Below are 27,989 nucleotides of genomic sequence, written 5' to 3' on the forward strand. Positions count from 1 at the left end.
ATTTGATTTTGTATGACATGGTCCAATGAATGTGCTGGACTATGCTTCAGAACGGCATTAATTTTAATTCCTGGTCCTGGTTATTTATGCAGGAGCAAATTGACATTGACAACCCCATGAGTACCATGAACGGGGAGAAGCCTGCTACCCCCAGTCATGAGAAGAAGATGTCGGTGTCGAAACAACAGCTGGTGAGTCGAGTTCTAGATACTAGTATATGTGGTCGTATAGTAGTTAAAATGATCAAGTTAAGGGGGTATATCCCAGTTAGTTTTGGTTTTTGTTTGATTCTGCAAGCCCTCAAGTCTAGCAACTGTCTCTTTCAGGAAATAATTCTGAACCAAAAACTATGGGAAGAAATGATATCCCTCTAGCTACAAGAACAAAGGGAATTTCACTTTCTTTAACCTCTCATTAGCATGAAACTGACTTGTGTTGGTACTTTCCATAATGATGTTAGTACTCGAATTTTCAGTCACACATCATGACAATTTGAGATTAGAAAAAGTCTATTGTATTGAACTAACTTCATTATGAGGATGAAATATTAGATGAACTGATCATATTTCTTTGTAACTCCATCGTATATCAGACCAATGCAGAGAGCACAGTGACAGTTGACCAGGACGCAGAAGGACAGGATGAAGATGATCCTAAGAAGAAGCACTATGTCTGCTGCAAAGGTAAGGCTGATTATTTTGTTTACTCATTGGTCACCAGGTACACGTGACAAGACCTGAAGATCTCTGTTTGGGGATTGGAGCATTTGGCTTAGAATTACGAGGTCGAGGTCCTAAGTTCGAATCCTGCCATGTTACCTTGTCTTGTGCTTTTTATACGACTTTCGTCACTTCACTCAAAGTGAAAATGAGTACCTAGCCTTGCTTAGGGATGTCCCTCAGATCGGACATTAAATAATTGAGCCCTGTTTGTTTGTCTGTAGGCTTCACCTCGCTGGCCATGCTGATCATCATCGGAGACGGGATGCACAACCTGAGCGATGGGCTGGCCATCGGGATCGCCTTCGCCGGGAGTCTGTCTGTTGGCGTGTCCACCTCCATCGCTGTGCTGGCACACGAGCTGCCACACGAGATCGGTCAGTTAAACGCAACTGTTGATGGACCATAAAGATGCTATGGGATGGGTTTTGCAAACTTTCTTTTTAAATCAGGAGAACAATATCTACCATTTTTAATTCCTATTCTGACCTCCTGAGAAAGAGACAGAGAAAAATTGTGGACAGTCAGTTCTGGCAGTGTATGGTTCAACTGCATCTTCCCTGTGACCTCCAGGTGCATTTTCTTTTGGTCATGCATTCTTGCACCTTTTTCAACAGCTCTCTTTGCCGTTACTAAAATTCTCTAGTGTATCAAGCATCAACTGAAGGTTCTTAATACATGTATAACTGAAATAGTTAGCTGGGAAGGTTGGACACAAGTTTTATGTCTCCTATGTGTTTTCTGTTAGATCAACTCGAATAATCTCCCTGTGAATTTTCCCAGGTGACTTTGCCATCCTGCTGAAGTGTGGGATGAGCTACAAGCAGGCCCTCCTGTGGAACTTCATCTCCGCCATGGCCGCGTTCCTCGGACTGTACATCGGACTGGCCATCGGATCGGACATTTCAAACAGGCAGTGGATCTTTGCCATCATCGCTGGGATGTTCTTGTACATCGCACTGGTGGATATGGTAGGTCTTTTAAAATTGGCAACACAGTATCAAATGTGTGTTTGTGTGAATAGTGAGTGAGTGAGTGAGTGAGTGAGTGAGTGAGTGAGTGAGTGAGTGAGTGAGTGAGTGAGTGAGTGAGTGAGTGAGTGAGTGAGTGAGTGAGTGAGTGAGTGAGTGAGTGAGTGAGTGAGTGAGTGAGTGAGTGAGAAAATTCTCACTGCATCCTTCTGCACAAAATCATGACTGTTACAGTAACAGCTTACAATAACATATTATGTCTCAATGAAATTAAAATGTATGATTTCATGCCAGAATGTCTTATGCAATGTTGGTGTTTAAATCTCCAGATGCCTGAGCTTGCTGAGCACAAGTCGAAGCAGCCTGTTGTGACATTCCTGTACATGTTCTGTAGCTTAGTTTTTTGACTAGAGTGTCTTATATGATGTTGTTGTTTTCATCAACAGATGCCTGAGCTTGCCGAACACAAGTCGAAGCGACCAGTTGTGACGTTCATTGTGCAGAACGTTGGGTTCCTGCTGGGTGTGGTCGCCCTCCTGATGCTGGCTCTGTACGAGGACCAGATCCAAGTGAGCCTGACCTAGTGAAGGACAGCTGCAGAGTATTCATGCATGCATCATGACAATCAAGTCAATTTGACTTTAGGGTTTACGTTCAGAAGTGATCGGTCCTAAATTGTCCTGATGAAGGCCAAAGTGATCTCTGTGTACCCTTTGTGTTGGAATAAACTTTATTGATTATTACATGACATTTACATGACAAGATTATTACCAACACATGCCAATTCAACTTCTTGGTTCTTGGATTTTTTAGGGATGTAATGGAGTAGGTGGGCTACATAAAAACACTAATGGAAAAGAAACTGATGTGTTTAATCTGGTTAACATGTCAAACTATGGATTTTCAACTTTTGATGCATTCACAAGTGGAAAAACTGTCAACAGCATGGACTTTCTTCAACTGCCAAAATAAAAGCATTTCGGGGGTTCATATCCTGTATGATGCATTTTCTTTAACCATGAAAAAATGAAGCGACAAATCCAAGAAGTTATTGCCATGCAGCAAGCTAGTTGTTTTGTACTTGTGATCAAGAACTATAACTTATTGTGATGTGTGATTCTATGAGTTACAGGGTGGTGATTGTTGTAACAAACCATATATGAGAGCTGTTTTTATGTGGAAGTTGGATCTGTGTATGTTTGGGAAGAGAGTTTCTGAAACAGATTTCCAGAGCAAATCAATCTGACAAGAGAATTTTATTGTTACTGGTTGTGCTTAAACAATGATTGCTGTGTACCATTTGTGCTTGAATTTTGTGTCAATAATTTGTCAAAGAATATTGTTATATCTTGATATAAGGCGACTTTCTGTCTGACAGACAACACTTACTTAAGATATCACATTAAAGGAAACCCTATTCTCTATCTGTAAAGCTGGTATAACTGACATTCAGTATAGCACACCAGCTTCTGCATCTGCGTATGTATAGCCAGTATAATCAACCTCTGGAGAGTAACATACCATCCAGGTATACAAAAGGCTTGGTACCTGACTTAAGTTGTGGTGGTAAAAGATGGTGTAAAGAGAGGAATGGCCCCTTCCAATACCGTGCCTATGCTTAAAGACACTGTGACTGAGTTACTAGTGCCGACCCGCCCTTAAGGCCAAATATATCTAAAAGGCTATAGAACTACATGTACCTTTACCACACTTTTTACTAATTTTTAAACATGTTCACAAAATGGTATGGTGGATTAGTGCTTGAGTCAAGCTTTCGATATCAATCAGAGATGACCAGGGGGTTCATACATGTATATAACATTATAATTATATTGTTCCTTGACATGAACGAGATTTTGCAGGAGCCAATACTGGTAATCATTTGCCTTTATATTGAAAATTGTAAGAGAAATTTATTGGTAAATGTAAGAGAAATTTATTGGTAACATATGTACGTGTATGTATACAGTTTATTACATGTAACTATATAATGTTCAGAATCTGATGGATGTAATATTTTTGAAAAAGACTGAAAATGATGATTGAAATATATTTTCTCTGGTGTTAATAAAAGATTTTCTAGTGTGATGATTCACATGTTGGTGTGATGATTTTTTAAAGGAAACTAGAAGTTTAGTTAAAGTTAACTACTGAGAGTTTCCATGGTACTCAAAACTTGAGGACATGTTAGCTACTTGGAAATACAGTTTGTTGCAACATTCATGAAACCTTCTATTGCAATGAAATTGCATTTAAATACAAGCACACCTACAATCAAGAGGGAGATATGACATCTAGTTGTCACCTGATTGTTTCCAAGAAAACACTCCTGTTCGTAAGTTAAGTGTTGCAGTTCTGCAAACCCTAACCATAGTTAATCTCCAAGCAGATCTTTCGGTGGCAAGACAGTATCCATTGGCCAGAGGAGTGCCCATTACGGTTGGGAAATGGATACAGGACGGCCAATGGATACGGTCTTTTGCCACCCAACCGAAAGATCTGCCATAGTATGACATGAAGTTGGCAATGCTCAGGCGCCCCACCTAACGTATGTCATGCTAACTACAGTCTGACGTGATGTAAGGTTTACGTCTGTCCAGGAGCCGGGTTTGAAGTCTCTCGCTAAGAGTGCAGTGCAGATTAACATATTGATAAAAGAATGCGAAGCTATAATGTTACAAGTGCTAACATTAAAAGTTGTTGCTCATTTATCACAATGATGTAAAAAATGTTACAATGTATCTCCTTTTGAGGTACGTGCCTTGGTGGCTTCTCTGTACGCAAGAACTTATTGAGTCCAAATGGAAAGTGATAACTATGAACTACATAACGTTAACTAACTAACTAACTAACTGACTGAGTAAATACGCTAACACAACAATTTAATGATGTTCTTTTCGTCATAACGTAAGATATACCATTCTACATTTTTCGGCAAGCACGGATAGTTTTTTTAAAGAAAATCCCTGAGATTGGAAAGCATACTGTATTTGAATTCATCGTCTATGACACTCCATTAGATCCCCGTCCGATAACGTTTGCGTGCGGTGTATTGTTTAGCGTTGCCTAGCAACGGGGGCTATTGTGCCCTGAGGCGTCAGACGATCCGGGCGGTCCGTCCTAGATTCTCGGGGATAACAGAGCGACTAAACAACCCTGGGACCACAGGACGGCTGACAACATGGCCAGCAGCAGTCTCGGCTTCAAACACGTCAACCGAGGACCCCTCAAACTTGACCATGACAGTGAGTAGCTCAGTTTTTCTTCTGTGTTTCCATCCCGGCAAAAAACTCGCTCCATCCGCAAACCGGACACTGACCACGAAGGCGAAGTTGTCGTAGTTTGATTCATTCCAGATGTCCTCTCTCTTTAGGATAGATGGCCATAGATACTTAGGGACTTTCTCTAGCTTCACGTTTCTTTAATCGCCCCATTTGTGCTAGACGAGGGACTTATCGGCCAAGAAGTATAAATTTTGTAAATATTTTGCTAGATTTTTAACGGGGAGATATTTTTTGACTAGTGATCTTACTCAGGACTTGTGCGAACTCTGGATCTGGCGAACATTTTAAAACTATTTCCTCTCTTCTATTTCTAACCAACCACGCAGACTAATGCAGAAAAGGAAGTTTGTAAGTACATGTACCTGTTTTGCAGTAGGTTTTAAATGTTATTTTACATAAAGCACTAGCTATAATTGAAAGACAAATTCAACGCATGTTTAGTTACTATATAGTGGGGTACCGAGATTTAGGTGGGGAGGGGGGCTGTGTCGTCCAAACTTCGCCGGAAAACTTTCAATGATTTATAAGTCATTTGACGGTTTTACTAGCTCAAGAGACAATTTTTTATTCATTAAGTAGCCAAAGAAGAAAGTCATTCCGTGGACAAGTGACTCCACGTTCCTTGTAAGTCGTTTTTGGCCGAAGATAGATTATGGGGGAGGGGGGCAAACTTCTATCTTTGCGTGACTACGAATGATTTTGCCCTTAACGCTCTGTAGGATCAAACGCCGGCTTTTGCCGTCCAATAGATCCAAAACCTGCCGCGAACATTCCCCCATAGTTTATCTAAGAACTGTACCCCGACCTGAAGCTTATCTAATCTAAGCTACCCTGTGTTTGCTCAGCTAACACCGGCTTTGTGTGAAAAGTTTGTACAAGTCATGAAACGTTTGAACAAAGGTGCGCGGGCCGATATGCGTACAGGTGGAAAAACTAACACTTCTGTTCTAGAGTATTAGTCACAGTTACCAGGTGTTTGTGGAGAAAACAACAGTCGATAGTCTCCATTTAACATTAGTAGTACAGATCATTCATCAGCACTTAAAATATGAGTTGGCAATTGAGTTTTTTCATTATGATATACTTCATGTTTCTAGTAAGTTTGTGTCATAAGATGATTTTGTCCTAGTCACTTTTGTTCTAGGGTATTAGTCACAGTTTGTTGGTGTGTGGGGAGAAAACAACAGTCCCTAGTCTCTGTTTTCCCATGAAAATCAAAGTTTATACTGTACAGTTTGGTAAATTGTTGATAGCCAATGTCTGGATACTTAGAAATTAAAATGAAGTTATTATTATGAAAATTTGTGTCGTATCAGTTGAAGATATGTGAAAGTGGAGACCATGTTGTTTGTGTCAAAATAAGAAGATTGATTGTACAGAAGTTTTGACAAGTTTGGCGACTGTTTGTCATGAAAACAGCAAACGCAGTCTCTGTGTTGCCCGAGAAAATAAAGCCGCCAAAGGAATGTTCCAACCGTGTGTCAATCTTGGATTCCTAGGTAGGCGGTAAACATATTGATTGGGTTGTCAGCTCAATTAAACATTGCAAGACCATTCACCCAAAATGTTACATTCACGTTAGAATGACAACTAGAATCTAAGTTGTACAACACAATAAAAAGTTGAATGTAATACTAATTGTAAGTTACTGCAGTACATTTTCTAAACATGTACAATCACTGTATGTTCAGTACCTTGATTGTACTTTAAGAGAGTTATATCATCTTTATTGTGCGTAGGACAAACATATACAAGATGAATGGTTAAAACAGCTAGGGTAGCCCCTTTTCTGAGATAGCAAAACCCAGGGGGTGCAAGGTATATGTGGTGTCAGACAAAAATTAATTTAGACATGACATTCGTTTTATTCCCGTACCCCATGGTACATTATAACTTACTCATACCACAGACCACCCCGGACGTATGTCCTTATAGATGGTCTAACACACAAGTACTCCACCGGGTGGTGTTTAAACCATTTTAATCTGGATTACTCAAATAAATCTGGATACATCTCATTATTTTCAGAAGTAGATGGTTTCAGCACTTAGTGAAAACACCCTTTAAAAGATTTATATTATAAGCAATTTGTACCTGGTAACCCATGCTGTCATTAAAAAACACGTATAAAGGCAGGCTATGTTTTAGCAAGCTCACCTGTTGGTAGTGGAAAGAAATTTATTGCTTAGCAAAATTTATTGACATACCAGCACATGCTTTAACTGTTTTTCACAATGTATCATTCTTTAACTCACTCAGTACGTATGTCCTGGATATGAATTTTTAATGTAGAGGTGAATTCCGAGTGAATGACGTGAGTGCAAATCTCCAAGGTTGTAACTAACACACACATAACACCTCCACAATACAGCACAACCAACTCAAAACATGCAGATATTAACTGTAATCTGTGCAATCATAACACGTCACTTTTCGTGTGTAAAGAAAAACCTCCAGTGGAGGTAAGGATATTGTTGTAAGGTCCAGGATGCGAGGCACTACAAATAACCAGTAGACAATAGACTTATTCACTCCAGGTTCCTACCTGATTAACCTTTAGTGCTCTAAGGGTGCTTACGTGCATCACCACTTTGAATTGGTTACCTTGGAGTTTAGAAATCTGTGGTTAGATGTACATAGAAAAGCCATATATTGCTAGACAGAATGACGTATACATGTACAATTGTACTGTACTACTGCTAAGGAAACATTTTTATAGATTTTTATACCACTGTGGATAGTTAGTGAACAGGAGGTAGTACTATTCGTTTAGTTTAAGAGACACAGCTAAGAAAACAAAAGACTAAGCAGTGCTTTTAAGCGTTAGGCACGAAATGTCAATCTTAACGGTACCCTTAATGCCAGTGCATTATCCTGTAGTTAAAGCCAAAATCAACACGACTTGTCAGCCATAAGGGGAATTAGACTAGGAACCATGGAAGAGAGATTGAAATGTAAGTGGGAATTTTAATGTGAACAGTTCTTTTTTACTACTAAGTAAATCAATGATTCTCAATGTCCTATCCATTTTTCTCAAATAAGATACAATTTTGTAAATTGTATAGTCAAAGGTGGAGTTGCTGAGACTCTAACCCGTAGGGGTATTGACATTAGCTGTGCCCAAGACCCACAGGACAGAGGCAAGTGGCGAGGTACCATCAAGCCCCAGCATCAGTGTGCAAGCACGTCTAACCCTCAGAACACGGGGAACAACAGACGTTAAACCGGATAGAGAGAGAGAGAGAGAAGAATATTAAAATCCTCTTTTTCCTTTGCGTAGCACCCATCCCATAACCCGTCCTATTTGGTTCCTGCTTGCTTGTCACTTTCTGTGTCAAGTTTATTGAGTGCGTCAAGTTTTGTTTGAGTTGTTCAAGACTCTTGTTGGGACATCAAAACATAAAGTGGGCAATGTTGATTCAACAGTAGTGCATTGAAATATCCAAAACGTCAGTGTTCTGTCTCCAGAACAAAGACATTTCAGACGTTCGTTTGACATTGTAGCAGTATGTAGAAAGGTTTTATAAAATAACACAAAAAGCCAAGTAGATACTGTTGAGTTAACAGAGCAGTTGGGATGTAAGAAAGGCTGTGATAATCCACTGGCAAGTATAAATCAAAGGGGTTTAGCTCATCATCTATTGCTCTTTCTACAGGAAAATCTCAGTCTGTAAAAACCTATAGTATCAGCTACAATTTTTAACATTTTAAAGTTTCCCTTTTTGCTACCGCATGCATAATATCTCCACAATTCAGCAATGAGTCTACAACACTAATAAAACATGACATTGTCCCCTCTCATGGTGTTTTTCTCAGTCTCCTAGGTACATATCTCCTGTCTGTAATCATTGCTTCTACCTGCCATCACGACAGCTATCTTGCCTTTCTTTGTGTCCCTTTATTAATTGCTACCCTCATAATGCTGAAAACCGCTCATGTGGAAAAAACATACACGCAAACCAGGTCACACTGTCAGATCTACTCGTGGGTGTGCCTCTGTCGTTATTGTTTCTTCCCGTTGCCATGGAAACAAAAACACAAGATTTTGCTCTAGGTGAGGTAGTCCCATGTACGGGTGAGCGGTTGTGAGAGCGCCACGTTACGGATGCCTGAGAGTAATAGGTACAACTTACACGGTCGCACAAAGGGCCGCGCCGCGCTGTAATCAAGAGAAGAGGCTCCCGTTTCTGATGTTTGTTTTGTGTTGTTTGGTGGAAGGTCAAGCCTTTTTTGTTGATATAGAATGGAGCATACCAGCACAGGATTAGGTTAGGGAGCAACCTGAATGTTGAAATGAAAAGTAATAGGACAGTCGAAGGACAAGTAATTAGGCTGTAACTTTAGTCTGTTCCAGTCTCTATATTCTCTTACCATTTTTTTTCTTTTGAGATCCCCATGAAGAAACATGCCATCATTCCTGACATAACTAAAAGTCTAAGGCCTCAGGCTAAATTGTAAACCTGTGCATGTTTAACCAGTGTGTTAATTTCAACGAAAACATCTGATTCAATACCTTTGTAGACCGCTACAAGTCTTGGGCCAGATATATATTGTAATGGTTAAAAAAAGTTTCAGTTTTGAATATATAATCAAAATTGTTCCACCTGTTAATTGTGTCACAATGGCTACGTTTGTTAGTAAGTTACTATGTTCTAGAACAGGCCTTAGATACAACGATTGTTTGCACATAAAAGGAATAAATACCATGCAGAACTCAACTAAATATCTTATGTCAAAAGATGTACAGTCCAAAAGGTAAGTCATTGACAGCCTGTCACTGAGTGTCAGTTGATTTTTAAATATTGATGAGTTGACAGGAGTGTAAAATGCACACATCATAGTCTATAAAGACCCAAAAGACTGGCATAATGCTACAGCTTTTGTTTTTACCTTCTACTTTCTAGCTCCCAAAGAGTTGACTACAGTCTCATTTTCCTGTGTGTGATTGGACACAACTGTGTATAGTATAACCCAATTAAATGGCTTTTACTTGAATGTAGACGGCGCCGGAACTAACCAAAGAATCTGACAATAGCATCAGTACTTGACAGTTAAACTGATTACACCTTTAGTTCCCCTCTGTCAGTATCATGACTACAGGTATTTTGTCCACATGCGATGTGTCAATCAAACCATGGTTACCGCATGGCTGGTGGAAGGTCACCTTAAGAGATAAGCGACATTGCGTGTTACAGCATCATCTATTACCGCAGTAGCCATTAAATGTCATGTACAACGTACGATAGTGACATTCACAACATTGTGTAGTGGTCTCATGAAAGAATGATTGACTATAAGTATAGGCTAGGTCAGTGCACTTATAATGGTAATTGTTTGAACAAGTCAAGAGTTTGTAAATCTGCAATATTGAGTGACATGAAGGTCTGAAGTGATATTACTCTACTTTACTTAAGATGCAACAAGGAATGACATGTGGTAGCCAGGCAACAACAAGGCTGGTAGTGGCTACCACTGACACAAAAATCACACAACATATGCAAAGTATCAAATTGAATCATTAACTTTGGATTTCTCTAACGAAGTCCAAGTTAGTAATCATGCTCAGTGTTGATATTATTAATGCCTGATAGTGAAGAAGGGAATAAAAATATAAAGCCTAATTTTAAGTCAATCCATCAATCTAAAGTAAAATGAATCAAAGCTGAAAAGTTCTGACTCTGTTTTGACTCTGACTCAAATCAGGCTCTCTGCCAATGATTCTACTGACAGTTTCTGTTGACAGAGATCAAGATCTCTAATAACTAGAATTATTGCTGATTCTACCAGATTGGAGTCTACCCTGACATATTATATACGACGTGGCGTCGGGTGGTGTAGTGGTTAGAGCAATCGACTGTGAACCGGGAGACCCGGGTTCGATTCCGAGTCATACCCGGTACATGTCTGAACATGCGCCCCGACGTTGTACCCTTGGGAAAGGCACTTTACACGAATTTCCTCACTCCACCCAGGTGTGAATGGGAGCCTAAATTCGGTTGGGGAAAGTCGTATTGAGGTCACCTTGTGGCGCCGAATGGCAGCCGCACAGACCCTTGCGACTGTGTGTATCATTTGAATGTTGTAATTGTTGTGATTTGTATTGTTTATTATGTGATACCCTGCATCAATTCAGCCGTAAGGCTGCGACTGCATGGGTACTGTTTGGACAATAAAAACCATTTATTATTAGAAGGGGAAAATCCCAAATGTTCCAATGTCTTTCTCTCTCTATCTCTAGTTACGCCCAAAGACTTCAGTGCCTTCACTCCGCCCCCTGGTGAAGGAGCCCCCCCACGCACCTACAAGTACCAGGGCTGGTCAGACAAGCAGTTTGAGGGGGTGAAAGAGCCCCTCACGGGGCCGCTACGCTTGAGGGAAAAGGAAGCGCCGCCTCCCAAACGGAAAAAAGTACAATCCACACAGTTTGTCAATGGTGAGTCTTCTTTGATTTTACCCTGACTCTATCTTGCACATAGACCAAACGTAGTCTGTGCCTGTTTTCACGGTTTTCGTTTTGCATCAGAATGTTGCCCGTTGCTGGTGATATCTTTTCTGATACAACATTTTAAAAACTTTAGATGGGATCAATGCCATCCTAAAATATGTGAACAAGATCTTAAACAAGATATTCTGCCGAACTGCCATGCACCGTACAATACAGGGTTTCATGCCGGCACATTATGTTCTGCCGACATGTTACTCTACCCTGCCTCCTATGTCGGTATAAACAGATTATCTTACAAAGGTGCAATCAGTAGTAGTAAGGATAACTCATCAGATGGCAATTGAATCTTTTCATTACAATATACTTCATGTTTCTTAAGTATTCTGTATCCAAAGATGAATTTGTCCTAATCTACTAAGCAAAACTTTCAATTTTCCATTTGTAGGAAAGCCCATTTTTGAGCTGGACGGTAAGAATTTCCAGTATGGTACTGATGAGCTACATCATCTTCTGGAGTCCTCGGACAAAATCCCAGTCAGACGGTCGGATTTCCTAAAGGATCAGAGAGGGTATGTACAAGACATTTGTACATTATATAACTCTTGCATGAGTGTCAATGAAGGTTAGACATCCTGGTAATGAGATGATACACATGGAAATTGTCACTCAAGCAACTGGATAAATTTTGAAAACTGTTAGACTTAAAAACTGTCAGACGTTTGAAGTAGCACCCACGACTTTTTGTCGGCGTCTGTCTGAAAAGTCACTGACAGTTTTCAAGTCTGACAGTTTTCAAAATTTATCCAGTTGCTTGAGTAACAATTTCCTTGTGTATCTTGCAAGTCACAGAGTGGTGTGTACTGCTGGACTGGTCTGACATTTTTGGCATGGATGTCACATCAGTCCAGAACCCTTGGGATCAATGGGGAATATAGTGTCATCATTTAAAGGATAAGTCAACAAGTTAATGAAACATTTGTCGTGTGATCACAGGTCAGCTGAGGAACGTCGTCGACACAAGCAGCAGAGTGAAGCGGAACAAGACATCGCTCGCTGGCGAACAGAGAAGGCTCGACGGAAAGTAGAGGAGGTGGAGGAGAAGAAAAGGGTATGAAGATTCAATACTGGATTAACTTAAGTTATAAGGAAAGAGGGAGGGAAAGAGAAAAAAAAGGGAGGAATACGATGAATGTTGTGTTGTACTAAGATCACAAAACCCTCTCATTATGCAGAAAGTGGGGCAATTCATTATCCACTGCCTTCAAAGAAGAAGTCAAACCTCAGCAAGCGTAGTACATGTAGTAGTTACTGTAGTAGTATAAGTTGATCAGACAGAAGTTGTATGTTACCTATTGCATTGTTTTCTTTCTTTGACACTGTACAGGCAATTAGCCTTTGGGCATGATTTTGCAAAATAAAAATTGATGTAATCCTTTGTTCTTATCACATAGGATCTGGAAATGTTGAAAACCTATCAGCCATTTGGGAGGCCTGGAGCCGGGGCGCCTAAGGTAGGGACAAACATGCAACATTATCCATATACAACCAAAATGCAGATTATATTCTGAAGTATATTTTAAAAAACCCTTGTCCTGCGGGGCCCATATATATATATGGGTTGCATATACAGAACCATCTATATAGTGCCCTGTATAATGTATAATTTAGGGGTACTTGTCATGCAACGTGCCACACCGCAGCAAAACGCAATGAATGCGGAAGTAACTACGCCACCGCGGGGCAAAAAAAGTCAAGGGTCTGTGACCTGATAAAGACTTCAAATTACTTGAAAATATTGTGCAAAAATTGCCAGCAGGACATGGGTTAAAGAATTCTTCCAGTATGAAAATAAATGGAGGAAATCTTCTTAATTCTTTACGCTCTTAGCTTGTTTTGATTTTTGATACTGTTTACAGTTTTGATTCAATACTTTGTGAGCAATGCCTGGGGCATGTTGAGTAAACAAAACTGTGTTGATTTGATACCAGCTAGACTTACAAAACATGCCCTTCTTTGTTGAGCAGTGTTGACCAATTGTTTTATGGTCACCTTGGTTAAAACTATCATTTGGCAAACCTGACTCCTTGCATTTAAAGAGGGTCTTACATTTTTTTGGTCTTTCATGAAAATACATGTAATAACTTTATCAAATCTAATTCCTACTTGTGATTTCTTTGTTAAATCTTGTAGGATTCGACCAGCACAGATGAGTTGTATTTCAGACATTAAAGTCAGTGTTCTAGCCAGTGTCCATTTTTCTGTCATCATTCATGATGGACAAAAATTTTGCCCACTCCATCATCTTTGAGAGTCAAAAATCACTGTGTAAAGGAATAGAAAGAAATGTCATTAATCTAAAATTTTCCCAGAGACCCTTCTAGGATTAGGTGCGTAACATAATGTTAACATCTGTGTCCATAATATCACCATAGTCCATAATATCGCCACCTTGAGAAAAAGTGTGCTTAAAGATATTTTTACTGCAACATACCCTAGGTATGTACATTTGAGGTGTGCAGGAGTGCATACCAAAAGTATGTTGCAGTAAAAATATCTTTAAGCACACTTTTTCTGAAGGTGGCGATATTATGGACCCAGGTGATATTATGGACACAGATGTTACATCAAACAGTATTGAGACGACAGAAAAAAAAAAAATTCAGGCTGGCTAGAACACTAACTTTAAGTGTAATGTATCAGCAGGCTATTAGCAGACTGTTATCCCCTGTAGTGTGTGTTAATTAGTCCATAGATTAACCTTGTTCCATTTCTCATCAGCCTGGGATCAAGAAAGAGTCCCCACCCATCACAGAGAACAGGATGGTGGGTTATACAGAATCTTGCCTTGGGGTGGAAAGTGTTCCTGACAAGAATTTCTAAAAGTCCTAAAGAATTTTTTCATTCACACTGGAAATTTTAATGTCAACTGTGTTCATTTCGATTCAAAACCAAAATGTTTAAATAATTCCTTGCCCAAAAAAACGAGCCCAAACCCTTCTTTTTTTTACAATTGACAGTTCATTTTCCACCATCCATGAGTTCCTATAGTGTGATAGCTCTGTTTTCTTCCTGCCCCCCCCCCCTCCTAGCCTCCCATTTCTACTTACAATGTCCCTGGTCACAAGACCCCCAACAACTACCATAATGGTTGCTGTCACACTAACAGGTTTATCCTAACCTCTAATGTTATAAATTTATTCTTTAATTCTTTCGAGTAGTCCACTCAAATTATTGTTAACCTTCTGATTTCATAAAAACTTGAAGTGTATGCAGTGTAGATGTCAACAAAGTTAATATAACTAGGAATAAACAAAATTGCAGGTGTAAGACTAGAAGACCAGGTAAGCTGATACCAAACAGTAGTACTGTCACAGTGTTACCAGTACGTTTCTTTAGGGCAGCGTGCAGTTTTTCTGTTGTCTTCGTTAGTCCGAAGCTCACCAGACGTGCTTGCTTGCTTGTCTGTTCTACGCAGGCTCCCATGACTAGGATGACTAACTCATTAGAGACGAGATTTAAGCCCCCAATGCCAGAGGTGGGTCTGTGTTAGTGAAGACAGGGGTTTGTTAGCTTGATGTGCGACTTGGTTTTAGCCTGGATACCATCCGGATTTTCGCTTCGTAATGCTCGAAATTTTTTCAAGCTTTGCAGAGCGAAAATCCAGATGGTACCCAGGCTAACTTGGTTTTGCTTTGCTTTTGTTTCCGGTTGAACTTGATCTAGTGTAGACATTATCTACTAGCTGAGTAGGAGATCAGAATTTTCTAAACTTTTCTTGTGGTCAGAAAAGACAAAATGTTAATTCAAAGCTTAATTTCATGGAATTAATTTGAGAAATTTTGCAGCTTCAAGTATAGCAAATGTAAGGTTGATATATATATTAGTCTGTTTTCTTGAATGTAGAAAATATTGAATGTATTTTGTACATTGAAGAAAACACTAATATATATATCTATAAAATTAGCAAGTCTACAAGTTGACTCAAATGAATGAAAAAACAATTAGAGAAAACAAAATATAATGTTTTTCAGAGAAAAGGATGACAATATTAATCTCAATTTTACTACTTTCAACCACTTCTCTCCTGTCTATCTGTCTGTGTGTTGGCTTTTGTGTTAATATTCCTGTCCACATGCACATTGAAGTGTGTCTGTTTCCTTTTACAAAACATTGTGTAGTTTTCAGCAGGGATGTCTCCAGGAAGTGAACACCAGCTTTGTAAAACCTGACTGAAAAATGCTGAGCTAGTTCTTTTCTTGTCATCTTTCCAATACATGGGAATTCTACTGTTTCGTTAGTGCTATCTGTGTGCTGAAAGCAGTCAGTATGTCTGGAAAAATATTGATAACTAAAAAATGGATGATTTTATCGATCCCAAATGACTCCCTGCCCACCACAGTACAAAAAGTATTTTCACCGTCAATCATCTGAATGCCTGCTTCTGAATTGTTTTATTATGAGAAATTTAACATTAAACTTCTCTTTGATGGTACACTATACAGTACTTGGAGATATCCCTGCATTTACAAACACTGTAATAGTATGCCTGGATATGAAAAGTGCTGAAAGTTGTGTTTTTCCAAAAACCTAGCACACATATGAGGATGGGTTTGGCAAGCCCGGTGCGGGTGCCCCTTATCGCACGGAGTCTGGTAAGATCAAAACCACCCACAAGCAGGACCCCACGCTGTGGTTCAAGGCCAACAACAAGGCAGCGGAGCGCGAACTTGAGATGATTGAGAGGTACAAATTGGACCCAAAGACTGCGAAGGAATACAAGACAGAACTAGGTGAGATACAGTACTCTGTCTGTGTTTGCACTAAAGACTACATGACACCAATAACACTGAAATACAACTGTTACTGTTTCTGAGAATAGTCAGAGACGTGATAGGTATGAAAGGAAAAAAAAAATTGTTTTGGACAAAAATAAGTTTGGACAGAAATACATACTGTACTGGTGACTCGATAGCCTGATTAAATCGCTTTTGCCGGCCGCCCAACATCCAGCCGGCCTTGGGTGGCGGACTATGTAGGGAGCCCCCCGGAGCTTGGGTTACATAGGCTAGTGACTCGAGTGATAAAGAATCATTATAGTAATTGCCACTGGTAAACAATATCGACCCCTTTTTAGGTTGAGTGCTAATACAAGAGAAGAATTTTTGTGATATTGATGTAAAAAGCATGTTTTTCATTTCTTTGCAGCACGTTTGGTGGAGGATAAGAAACAGAAGATGCAGCAGGAGTACCAGGCAGACTTGGAGGCCGACAAGAAGATGGTACAGAAACTTTCAACCTTTACAGCTTCTGTCTGCATAGAGTACTGTTTTACATGTATACAATATCTTAGAAAGCTTGCAGACCTAGCTGGGACTTTAAAGGCATCTTATGCAATTTCAGGGTAGCAATTTTGTAGTGGTAGTGTCTCTCTCAACATTTTAGATCGGATATCAAAACCAAAATGTGCGGCCATTTAGATTCCATATTTGCAGGCTCATATTTGTTTGGGCTACTACATGTATTAGCAACCTTACAATGTACATATTAAACTTCTTCTAGTTGTGAGTTGATGCAATCATTGACAGCGTTTCTGTCCTTTCCAGGCCGAATTCAACCCCTTTGGGAAGCCAGGAGCAGGAGCACCACTCAGGGATTACCATGGTAACCACACTCTTTCAGTCAGAATCTCGTTACCATGGTAACCACATTCTATCTCATGCAGAATCTCGTTACCGTGGTAACCACATTCTTTCTCATTCAGAATTGTTACCATCATGATGGTAACCAGATTCTCATTCAGAATCTCATTACCATGGTAACCACATTCTTTCTCATGCAGAATCTTGTTACCATGGTAACCACACTCTTTCTCATTCAGAATCTCGTAACCATGGTAACCACATTCTTTCTCAGTCAGAATCTGGGACTATATCAGGGCAAAAAAAGGCTCTCACTGTCACTTCCATAACTATAATCCTGCCCCAAATTTAGCTCACCCGATTTCAGCCTAGTCTCTAACTTACTTGTACATCAACAATGTATATCAAGTAAAACTATCCTATCTGAGTTTATACACTTGTGTATTTCAAAACACTCAATGCAGAGGTTATATGTTATTTGCTACAAAATTTCAACAAAATGCAAACTGTCTTGTCTTCAGTCACTATAAACAGCATCCCTACTTTTTGTGGATTTTGTTTACTTTCTTCCTTATGTATTGTTTATTTGCTGGTACAGTATTTTATTTTAAGGTTTTTGTTGTGTTTTTGTACTGTTCCCTATTTGTTTGTTTTATTTCATTTCAAAGTTTAACATTTTGTTTGCATAAGCATGATATAATTTGCATTTCTTTTTTTTTTATATGCATGTTACCCTGCATGTCAACTAAAGGAAGGACTCGGTCATATTTTGGTGCGTGGCTGTCACACATTGATGTCTGCCGCTCCTTCTTAAGTAGAAGGCTACTACTATATATGTACATGCCAAAAGTGTAGTCATTGAATAACTGTGCTTACAACAATGCTTTAGTGGAAAAATTTTTGCCTGTTTCCTTAAAGAAGGAAAAAGTATGGCACAAACAATTATATGTTCAAAAATATGGCCAGTACTAACAAGTCAGTGCTAACATTTTGTACATGTACATCAACATGAAGAGAGAATTTTCCTGAAATTTCAGCGTGAGGAAACAACATTATCTGATGTTTAAAGTTAATTTTTGATCCAACTCAAAAAGTTCTCTCACCTAGAGCTTTTGACCAGTCACTCTGGTCTTCCTCAGTAGACTGATCCAGTCAGGCTTGTCATGTGACTTCTTTGAAGTGTGCCGTCATGATAACATTATCTGATGACTACACATTATGGCTGATGTACAAAATGTACATTACACACAAGCAATAAATGTCAGTTAAGGTTGTAAGTCCGTGTTGATGAAACATCTGACACGTTTGGAAACAGGGCAGTTAAAACTGAAACGCGAACAACACCTGGCCCGGATGGACGATCTTTACGAACAGAGAAAGGTGGCAGAGAAGGAGAAAATTAGGAAGGAACAGAGACAGAAGCTACTGGAACAGTTGATCAACGAAGGTTAGGGTGTAGGCAGTGGTGACTGGTGATGGTGGTGGTCTAAAACAGGCGGTGTTAGAGCAATGGGTGTTGGTGAAAACTTGGTGTTTTAGTTTGCACATTATACTGCTTCTGTACGTATGACATGACACTTCAGCAGTCATAATCCTGGCAAGTGGCCCTACTGGGGTAGTTAGCACTATCCATCTGTCAACCAATCAGAACTGCCAAATTCACTAGCGAATCACATTTCTGCTGCTAGTCAAGAGGCCACGTGATTGGCTGCTCCCTTGCCAATAGCTAGGAACAAACTCTGCTGGCTATTGCGTGTACAATTGGCCTAGTAAGAGAAGGTGGTTGGTTATGGATGAAGGAGCTATTGCTGCTATCCCCTAAGGCTTGAAGAAGCTAGTAGTAAGCATAAGGTATACTTTTTCATTAAGTGCAAGTTGGTGATGGTGCTTGAATCCATGTTCACTTAAGTTATCTCTTAGTCACAAAAGTGTACATCAAGCATGGTACATGTCACAATTAACTTCATGCAAGTTTTTATGCACACAAAAGGTATTGCTTGTCTAAAGCATATGAATGCCATATTTAGAAATTGATATTTTATACTTGTATTAAACAATCTCTAATCTGGTCTGTTGCAGATCCACACAAGCCTAGATTAGTGGACAAAGTGGACAGATCACAGGTAAGACTGCCTTCCTTTTCAACAATATCCAAAATTCTTCCTAGGTGCTGATTGGCTTTCCAACTCATTCATCCTTGGTGCTGATTGGCTATCCGATGTACCCATCCTTGGTGCTGTTTGGCTATTCAAACCATGTACAGTTAATCTTTCCTTGGTGCTGATTGGCTATCCAACACACTCTTCCTTAGCATGTTGCAAACGTACTGCACCTGCGCTTAATGTATTGTGCATAGCACTTCAGCAGAACATCTCATATAAGGTCGTATTCGTGCATATAAGGTTAACACTCTGTCTGTAGTTTCTAAATGTTATGTTGGAAAAGATGTTGTGTGCAACAGGTAAAATTCTAGTGCGCGTTGACCAAAAATCCAATGAAAACAGTGAAAAAATGGGACTTTTGCGCAGGCGCAGTACGTTGTCTTTGCTGACTTGCTATTCCCAGGATGTCTAACCTTCATTGACCTAACAGTGCTGCATGTTCCCCCAGGGAGGTGGTGATGAGTACAACCCCTGGGGAAAGGGACAGGGGGTTCCCGTCTACGACAAGTCCGGAAACGTACGCAGGTTCAAACGGACCGACATGTACGGAGTCCCCGAGACATTCCAGTCAGATGTGAAGGTAGGTGGCTCATTATTAAACCCACAATCTTTGGAAAAGGTGGGACATTACGTCTTCCATAGCTTATAAAAGAGAAATCAAACCCTTCAGACATAGTTCCAGACAATGACTTTTTGTTATGTAGATTTTATACTTATTTTGTACCTTGTTTGACTGTTTTTTTATCCCTGTTATTTGCAATTAGACTTGGGGCAGGATCTTGCAATAGACTTATTCTTACTTAGGTTTTTTTTGGTCCTCATATAAAATCTTAGCAATTGGATCAAACTTGAATTTGAAGGTTGATAGACATTCCAATGACATGTACAAGTTATGTACTTTCAACAGTTGTGTCCATCTTTTAAGAAACTTGCTTTAGAGTATCTACATGTGCCTATACAATGCATGAAATAAAGGAATAAAAGTTGGCATTGTGTTCTCAATCTGTAAGTGACATGCTTTCCTTTTCTCCCTGCTGCCCTCCCACTCAACAAGAAGGAAAACATTCAGGTGCAGAAACTTAGATCTTCTAAAACCATTTTACTAACCAATGTTTCAGGTTTAGATTTTCCACCATACTTAGTAAAGTCTAGTCTATCATTATAATTCTAACATCTCTTGCCAGTGTAAAAGGCCAGAATATACCACAGTATACATTATTTGTTGGCCTGTTACACTGGTAATACAATCCCCAAGTTACTTGTACATGTAGGGTGTGTATCAGTGACAGTTTTGTCTCACAGATATCAGTATGCTATGGGATAGGATTGATTCAACTTTCTGCATTAAAAGAATAACCAGAAAACTGGCCAGAAATTGCATTGGATGCCTTTAACCCTTGTCCTGCTGGCTTTTTTTACACTATATTTTCAAATAATTTCGTGTCTTAATTAGGTCACAGACCCTTGACTTTTTTTGCCCTGGGGTGGCATAGTTACTTCCGCATTCAGTGTGATGTGTTGCACGAGAAACCCCCAAATCATACATAAACAGGGTGCTATATAGATGGTACTGAATGTGCAACTCAACAATTGTTGTGCTCTGCAGGACTAGGGTTTTAAGGTTTTAGTGTTGTCACCTCAAAAGTTCAGAATGCGAAGAAAAGCTAACCATTTTTGGCATCGCCCCAGGGAGGGACCCTTGACCTGAAGCCGACCGGTGGCGGCGGCCCTCTCCTGGACGACAGTGGCAAGGTCAAATCCAAGGTCAAGAAGACAATGGTGTATGAGAATGGAGGTAAGCAATAAGACATATTATTTTGATGGATTGTAAGGTTAGCTGCATGTATTGTTATAAACCAAGAAGGATATCTTGGCTCACATATACTTTAAGTTTCATTTCCAGTGTCAATAGAACAATCTCATTCTAACTCACGTAACTTTTATCAAACTCTTAACTTTTACATTCTTCATATATCTTGCCTCACATTTTAGTTCAAGTTTTATTAATTTTCTAGTCTCAGTAACATTAGTCCAAAATAACCTGTGTAACTTTCATTAAACTCGTAACTTTTACATTCTTTTATATCTCGCCTCACATATTACTTCAAGTTTCATATCTAGTGTCAGTACTGGTAACATTACTCCAAAGTTACTCATTTAACTTTCATTGAAGTCTTAACTTTCACATTCTTTTTTGTACCATAACCATTCCATCCTCCATCTTTACTCATGAATGATCCCTTCTCTCTACAGCGTGCATCACTGAGGGTAAGCCTAGAGCAGAGTCAGGCAGGTAGAGGTGGTGCTGTGGGCACAGAACACAGGCAGCTGTAACGTAGTCACTCTAGCTGTAGGCTTAGGCAGCAAGGCATTCAAATTAGGCAATACCATGATATCATTGTAATAACTGAGTGGCTCATTCCCAATGTATTGAATGATTCGGTTAAAATAGGATAAAGTCAGGATGGCAGTTATATTAATATTATATTGCACATGAGCAGTAGCTTCACTGGTGTGTTTTTAACAGTTTCACTAAATGCACAAGTAGATAGATTATTGAAAAAATATTCTGTTCACATGCAGTCAGTTGTTGGAGCTAATTTAGTAGCGTATTCAAATCTATTGGCTGGGCACAGGACATAAAGAATGATTAAAAACTTAAAATAATTACAAAGAAAGAATGATTCTCGTAATTTTTTTAAAATAACAACTTGAATTGGCCATTATCTGTCAACAGAATATGTGGCGAAGGCCACGTCAGCCGAAATACGCCGAGAGTCGGAGAGGGACTGGTGGGGCAAGCCGGGCGGAGGTGCGCCGGTCGTGAACGACAAGGGGCAGATCGTTCGCTCCACACGCGGGAAACTTCTTACGGACGCCACCGGGGTGAGTCACATTTAATCTCCAAGGGAAGAGAAGAGCAGTTGATTTTTCGAGTCAGAGCTGTAGGACAATTTGTAATTTTGCAAATTAAAGTTCTTGATCATTGTGATATCATTTGACATTTCATTGTAGTCTATCATTCTCAACAGAGGTGAAGCTGATGCTTTTGAACCATTTTGCATTTAACTTTATAATTGATACTACAAAGGAACAAAGTAGAACCTTTAAATCTTACTGGAAATACAGATGATTGTTCATTACAAAATTGTTGGTTAACAGAAATAACAGTAAAACTTGTAAAATTATTGTAGTTTGATAGAAAATGAGTGTTTTTTCGCTGTGACCTGTGACTAGATTGTGTGACTAAGACTGCCTTCAGGTAGTTGAATGTAGCCTGATGGTGACTTGTGAGATTTGAGTGATGAGAGACTCTGCCTTTTTCCTTTCCCAGGGCGAGGTGATAGTGAGGGTAAGACTGCTGTAACTCAGTACAGTAACTGTTTTATGTCCGGGTGGAAGTCAGCACTGGTGTGGTGTGGTGTGCCCTGGGTAGACGGCCAGATCAACTCAGTTCATCACAAGACATGGTGACGGCACACTCAAGTTTTAAACTTATTTTCATGCCGCCACCAATGCAGAAAACATAGAATATTTTAGCAAAGCACAAATGTACAAAATGTTCACTGAGCTGATCTGGCCATCTGACCTGTCTGTTCACAGCACTAATGATATTGGTGATGGTGTCAGTGCTTTGATTCACAGGATAAAGTTTTATATCCCATGAAAGTTGATGCAGTTGTGAAATGTTCTCTTTTTTCACGACACCTCAGGGACTAATATTCTAATGATGATGTTCTGGAAAAAAGGTTTTATAATTGCACAAGGAATCAATTTTTGGGCAAGACTTGAAAGTTTGCTGCTTTGGGTGTATAAAAAGGATTCTGATGTTCACATTGTTACAGTTTCCCTGTCAGATATTTTCAATTAAAAAAGTAGGACAATGTCCATTTTAAACAGACAAATCCGACAACCTCCTTTAAACCCAGATAACTCAGATTTTACCGAGAAAGTCTGCCCCTTGCTTGCTTTAATGGCACTGCACCAAGCTGTGTTGCTGTGAACATGTAGTGACATGGAGAAGTCATTTCCGGGCAGAATCCTGCAGAGGCATCCAGTTTTCACATTGTGATGATTGTGTTCACTTTTCTCTGGAGTGCAGTGCATTAAGTGGGATGCTTTTGCATGATTCTGTGAAATGACTGTCGCCATGTGTTAGTTCAGAGTGGTGGTTGTGAAGTACATGACCCCAGGGATGTACATAATGCAATACAAGCAGCCTGGTGTCCAGTCTTTTGCGGTTAGGGCTCACCTGGCTCTCTTCAGGAGCTCTTCACTGCCCAAATTAGCTAGGTTCCCTGGTAGGTTTTTCATATCCTCCACCAGGCCTCTCTACGGGAATACGGATCGTAGAATACGGCAAAAAGAGAGAGTAAAATTGGCCAAGGGAGTCCGGCCGCGGGGAGGTAGTTTCTTTCACTGCGCGGCCAGTCAAACCAACAAGGCGGACAAACTCCCCTGGCAATTATTCTCTTATATATAGCCAGCGTAGTTAGTCTGGTAGAGACTAGGTTTTTCATGACGGGAGTTCACGATCGGGCCGTCTGTTAAGCTGGGTGGGGGGAAAACTATTAGAGCCCCGAATACTGCCTGCCCCAACCATGATAGATTGGATACCAGGCTATGTTGCAACCAGATACAATTTTAAAACATAATTCACTGAGTAAGCAATATTGTTGGGGTCACTTCACAACTATCATTGCAGCTATGCTGAAAATGAAATCTGTGATTTCTCTGAAACATATATACTAGAGGTACAAAGTATATTGATTATTGGACTTTGATAACTTTTTCTGCAGCCTGTGTCTGATACTTCCAAGACTATGTTGGCCAACAGCAAGAAAAATTACTTTGAGGACCTCAGTAAGTATACAATGTACATGTAGCTTTCTTAGAGTATAATCATTCCTTCTGTTATTGGGAAAGTGTGTATTTTCTCATGCACATGCAGTTACAAGATTATTACCGTAACGTATTATTAAAGTTAGGCTTTTGAGAGAAATTCACTGGTACCTGAAATAAGCTCAGAAAAACATTTAACACTTGATAGTCAGACAGTGTTGCATACAATGTTAATTCAAAGAAACCAAAACTTAAGTCATTTTTCTTCGACTTGTAGGAGTTGCAGTCCAGGAAGAAAAGGACAAGAAGCAGAGAGAGCGGAGGGAACTGAGAGAGGCGGTAAGTTTATCTCGTTTGCTGTCCTTCCCTGGCAATAGAGATACAGTGTGTTAATTTTGCTTTCGATATTAAACAGTTGTATCCATTTTGGAGCACTGAAATGCATTGGCTTTGAGACAACTCTTGTTGTAAGTTACCGGTGTTGTGTGCTTTATGTGCTTTATTAAACTCCATTAGCGACACACAAGACATTGGTACAAAATCAAGTATGTAGCTAATCTTCCTGGAGTTTAGGGAACAGAAGTTGGGCAAGAAGTTGTGAACTGGAGTTGTGCAACAGAAAAGATGAATGATCGTGAAATTGAGTCTGAAATTACCCTGCACATACATGTAATGGTCATGAGACAAAAGCAATTAACAGCTCTACATGTAGGTGTGGCTGGGAAAATCCACCATTACACTTCAAGTCAAGTATATTAAACTGTGATATCGGCAGAATTTCAATGGGTGCCGGCCTGAATCTTGTATAATTACAAGATCAGGCCGTGCTCCTGTCACAACACTGCCCCCTAACTGAAGCCTTGTGTACTGCAGGGAGGTGATGTTGCCCAGTGGATGAAGGAGAGTCAAACGGGGAAGCCCAAACGTGACCCCGTGACGGGTCAGCTGATGGGCGCCAACAGGGTCATGTCGGATGTCACCAAACAGGTCAGGGGGAATCTTAAGTTTACTTTCAGTGGTCGAAATACTATTTTTCAATCTGCAATATTGCAGAATGTCTCGAAATGAATACTGTTCTGCAATTTGGAAATACTTTCTGCAAATATACTTTTAAGCCCTGACGGAACCCATACAAATTTGCATGTTGGCAAACATAAAATATTTGCATAACTAGTATATGAAAAAGTCCTCTTGAAATTCAGACATTGTGTTTCACGGAATATGCTTTATCCTACAGAAAATGGACGTGCGTCAGGAGCGTGGCCAGGGCAGCCAGGCGCTGTATAATGACCTGGTGGCTCAGGCGGAGCAGCGCAGACAACAACGTCTGGACGAGCGCAGGAGGGAGATTGAGATGGAGCGCAAGGTGAGCGTCGTGGTTGGTACAAAAGTCTGGATTTTGTTGTCTCTAAATTCCAAATTGCAAGAAAACTGGGAAGAGTAAAGAAAACATTGCGCCAACAGTCGAATAGTTAGACTAAGGAATAGATGAGAAATTACAATTGTATAAAAGTCATTAAGTCCAAAAGGAAACAAAAGTTAGACAAGTCAAGACAATTATGATGCAAATTAGTCAAGAAGATTCTGTTGTTTCAGAACAGGAGCTTAAGTGTTGTCTGTCATTGGGGCTGGAAGCACAATTCCTAACTAATTTTTGCTTCTTTGCCTGCAATGCCCCCCTCCCCCTCCTGCTCTAGGTGTAAAATTGTACATTCAAAATTGTACATTCAAAAATAAAGTGCATATCTTGAAAATCATGTGCATTTTGCACATTGCACATGGGTATTTCGAGTCCTGACCTTGTACTTCTGACAGGTTGAATTTATGTACATTTTTGTAATAAATAAACTGAAAGTTGAACTCTGTCCCCCTGCAGCACCAGATGACCATGGATAACAGCTGGGGGCGGGAGGGGGGCGGAGCGCCACTGTCTCAGCAGAATGGCGGAACCAGGAGGAGTAACCGGGGGCAACCAGACATTACACCTCTCGGACAGGTAAGGACAACATGTGGGGCAGGAATACCAAGAGTCTTTAAAGGGCCACTGTCAGGCTTTGGTCATCAATCCTTTTGTCAAAAGACATTGGTTGTAATCTAAGACACAGGTAGATTTTGCAGAAAAAAAACTTTGATACCAGTAGTAGCAGGCTCGTGCATAACATACACGTACACGTTTAAGGACTCAAAAGGCAGCAAAGAACTCAAGTTAGATCAATGAAAAAATTCAATGTTTTAGCTCTAGACAGAAATAACAGTGACTACGTTTTGTTGAGTGCAGATAGGCTGCCGTGTGCCGTCCTTCAGTCTGATAGGACACAAGCTAGTTGAGACAGGGAAACTCTGGGCAGGAGCCCCACCAAAGAAGGTGGATAGACAGTCAGGGCAACGTTTCAGAAACTGTGCAGATTTCAGAACAGTGATTTCTATGAATTTTTCAAGGGAACGTTTGATGTTCTGGTTTAATCAGTTTGAATGCTAGAGTGTTTAATCAGTATCAAGAAAGCAATCACTATAATGCCAAACTTCAGTACATGAGCTTTGATTTTAAAGCATTATTTCAACATTTTTGATAGTTGTTTAGTTATTGCACAAGAATAATTATAATGAATTCCTCTTTTTCTGCCACATGTACTTGGAGTTCCCATTTGACCAATTTTACCTTTTTTTTCTCAATCTGCAGAGGTCCAACCCTACACAGCTGCATCCACCTTTTGCAACCATGTGAGGGTCCGGACAACCAAGAGTGCAACTCTGTGGATGGGCAACCAGTCAACAAATTCTCCACCACAGAAGTTTTTGCCACTCTCTGTAACTGTCCAAAGAATGTTGAGACATCGAAAAACACAAAGCCATAGAAATTTTATGTCAGTCACAGTCATGATGTGTACCAATGTAAATAGAATATTAAGTGACAAATTTATGTATTACTAAGAATGTTTTAGAAAGCCATAAATGTTGTACTATATCAAGCACAGACATATATTTTAAATTTTCAGGTCAATGTGGTCACTGCAGTGGGAGATTTCAATGAATAGCTGTTAGATATTTGGATGCAAAACAATTGTGAAAAAGCCATGATTTTAGTACAATCACATGGGTGTGAAGTACATGTAAATCAACTCTTACAGTAATGATTCAATGCAAATCAGGGGGAAAGAAGCCATAGAATCAAAGTGTGTAAATTAAGACTCACTGGTAAACAATAAACATAACATAAAAAATGCTAGATTGTGATGTATTGGTTACACAGGGTCCCAATCATTGATTATTCACTGTTTTGTGGGCACAGGTTGCTGCTACGAATGTTATGGTCAGATAATTTGTGTAAAGATATGCACAATGTACTGAAAAACTTAACGGTATTTATCCTAGGCCTTTATCCAAACTTCAGGAGTACTGTATATTGCTGCTAAAGTATCGGTGAAGCCAGGTCATAGCAGCCTTAAAAAAGAATGGCAGTTGTCACAATGAATTGTGGTAAGATACAAATATCTCTGTACCAATTTGATATCTGGCAGTTTTAATAGCAGCTCAACAAGTCAGTATGTTTTTATCCATCAGAGCAAACTTTTAAGATTATTTGCTGTTTTAGCTGATCATGCACAAGAGTTTTATAGATCTTGTGGTTCAACATAAATTGTAAATATGGTAAGATATAGAAAAATTGTCCTCTATGCAAACAACACTATATTTTACTATGCAAATCATCCCACAGAGAGTTTTATATATTGAATGCTGGTGTTTTCACTGTGTATGACTGTATTGGAGTTTGGAATGCCACACACTGCACAAAAGATGTGACTTGGTGTGATATTTGTACCATTTTGGTTGGTATTTTTATAACACACAGGATTTGGAACTGTACTTAACTTTGTCTTGTATATGTTGCACCTTCAAGATGTACAATTATATCTTTAAAGAGAAAAC

At 39.7% G+C, this 27,989-nt stretch overlaps 2 protein-coding genes across 2 annotated transcripts in view; both read left to right on the forward strand.

Moving 5' to 3' along the window:
- LOC109474127 (zinc transporter ZIP12-like) overlaps positions 1-3,774 on the forward strand; it is a 15,149-nt gene extending 11,375 nt beyond the window's left edge. Inside the window, exons 6-10 of the mRNA XM_019774335.1 lie at positions 31-191; positions 593-683; positions 944-1,096; positions 1,503-1,690; positions 2,137-3,774. Coding sequence (XP_019629894.1) covers positions 31-191; positions 593-683; positions 944-1,096; positions 1,503-1,690; positions 2,137-2,274 — 731 coding nt within the window. The 3' untranslated portion in view covers positions 2,275-3,774. The remainder of the gene's footprint in view (positions 1-30; positions 192-592; positions 684-943; positions 1,097-1,502; positions 1,691-2,136) is intronic.
- Positions 3,775-4,757: 983 nt separating this feature from the next.
- Positions 4,758-26,787, forward strand: LOC109474128. The gene is made up of 23 exons (XM_019774336.1): positions 4,758-4,935; positions 11,213-11,407; positions 11,865-11,988; positions 12,413-12,527; positions 12,871-12,930; positions 14,198-14,242; positions 14,895-14,954; positions 16,011-16,209; positions 16,625-16,698; positions 17,023-17,080; positions 18,374-18,505; positions 19,138-19,181; positions 19,669-19,800; positions 20,910-21,015; positions 21,474-21,488; positions 21,958-22,106; positions 24,020-24,083; positions 24,340-24,401; positions 24,936-25,049; positions 25,300-25,428; positions 25,939-26,058; positions 26,341-26,478; positions 26,743-26,787. The coding sequence occupies exons 1-23, from the start codon at positions 4,872-4,874 to the stop codon at positions 26,785-26,787; spliced, it is 2,244 nt and encodes a 747-aa protein (XP_019629895.1). The 5' UTR covers positions 4,758-4,871.
- The last annotated feature ends 1,202 nt before the right edge of the window (positions 26,788-27,989 follow it).

The sequence above is a fragment of the Branchiostoma belcheri genome, unplaced genomic scaffold (genome assembly GCF_001625305.1).
Source record: "Branchiostoma belcheri isolate BF01 breed outbred unplaced genomic scaffold, Haploidv18h27 scaffold30, whole genome shotgun sequence".
Lineage (NCBI taxonomy): Eukaryota > Metazoa > Chordata > Leptocardii > Amphioxiformes > Branchiostomatidae > Branchiostoma > Branchiostoma belcheri.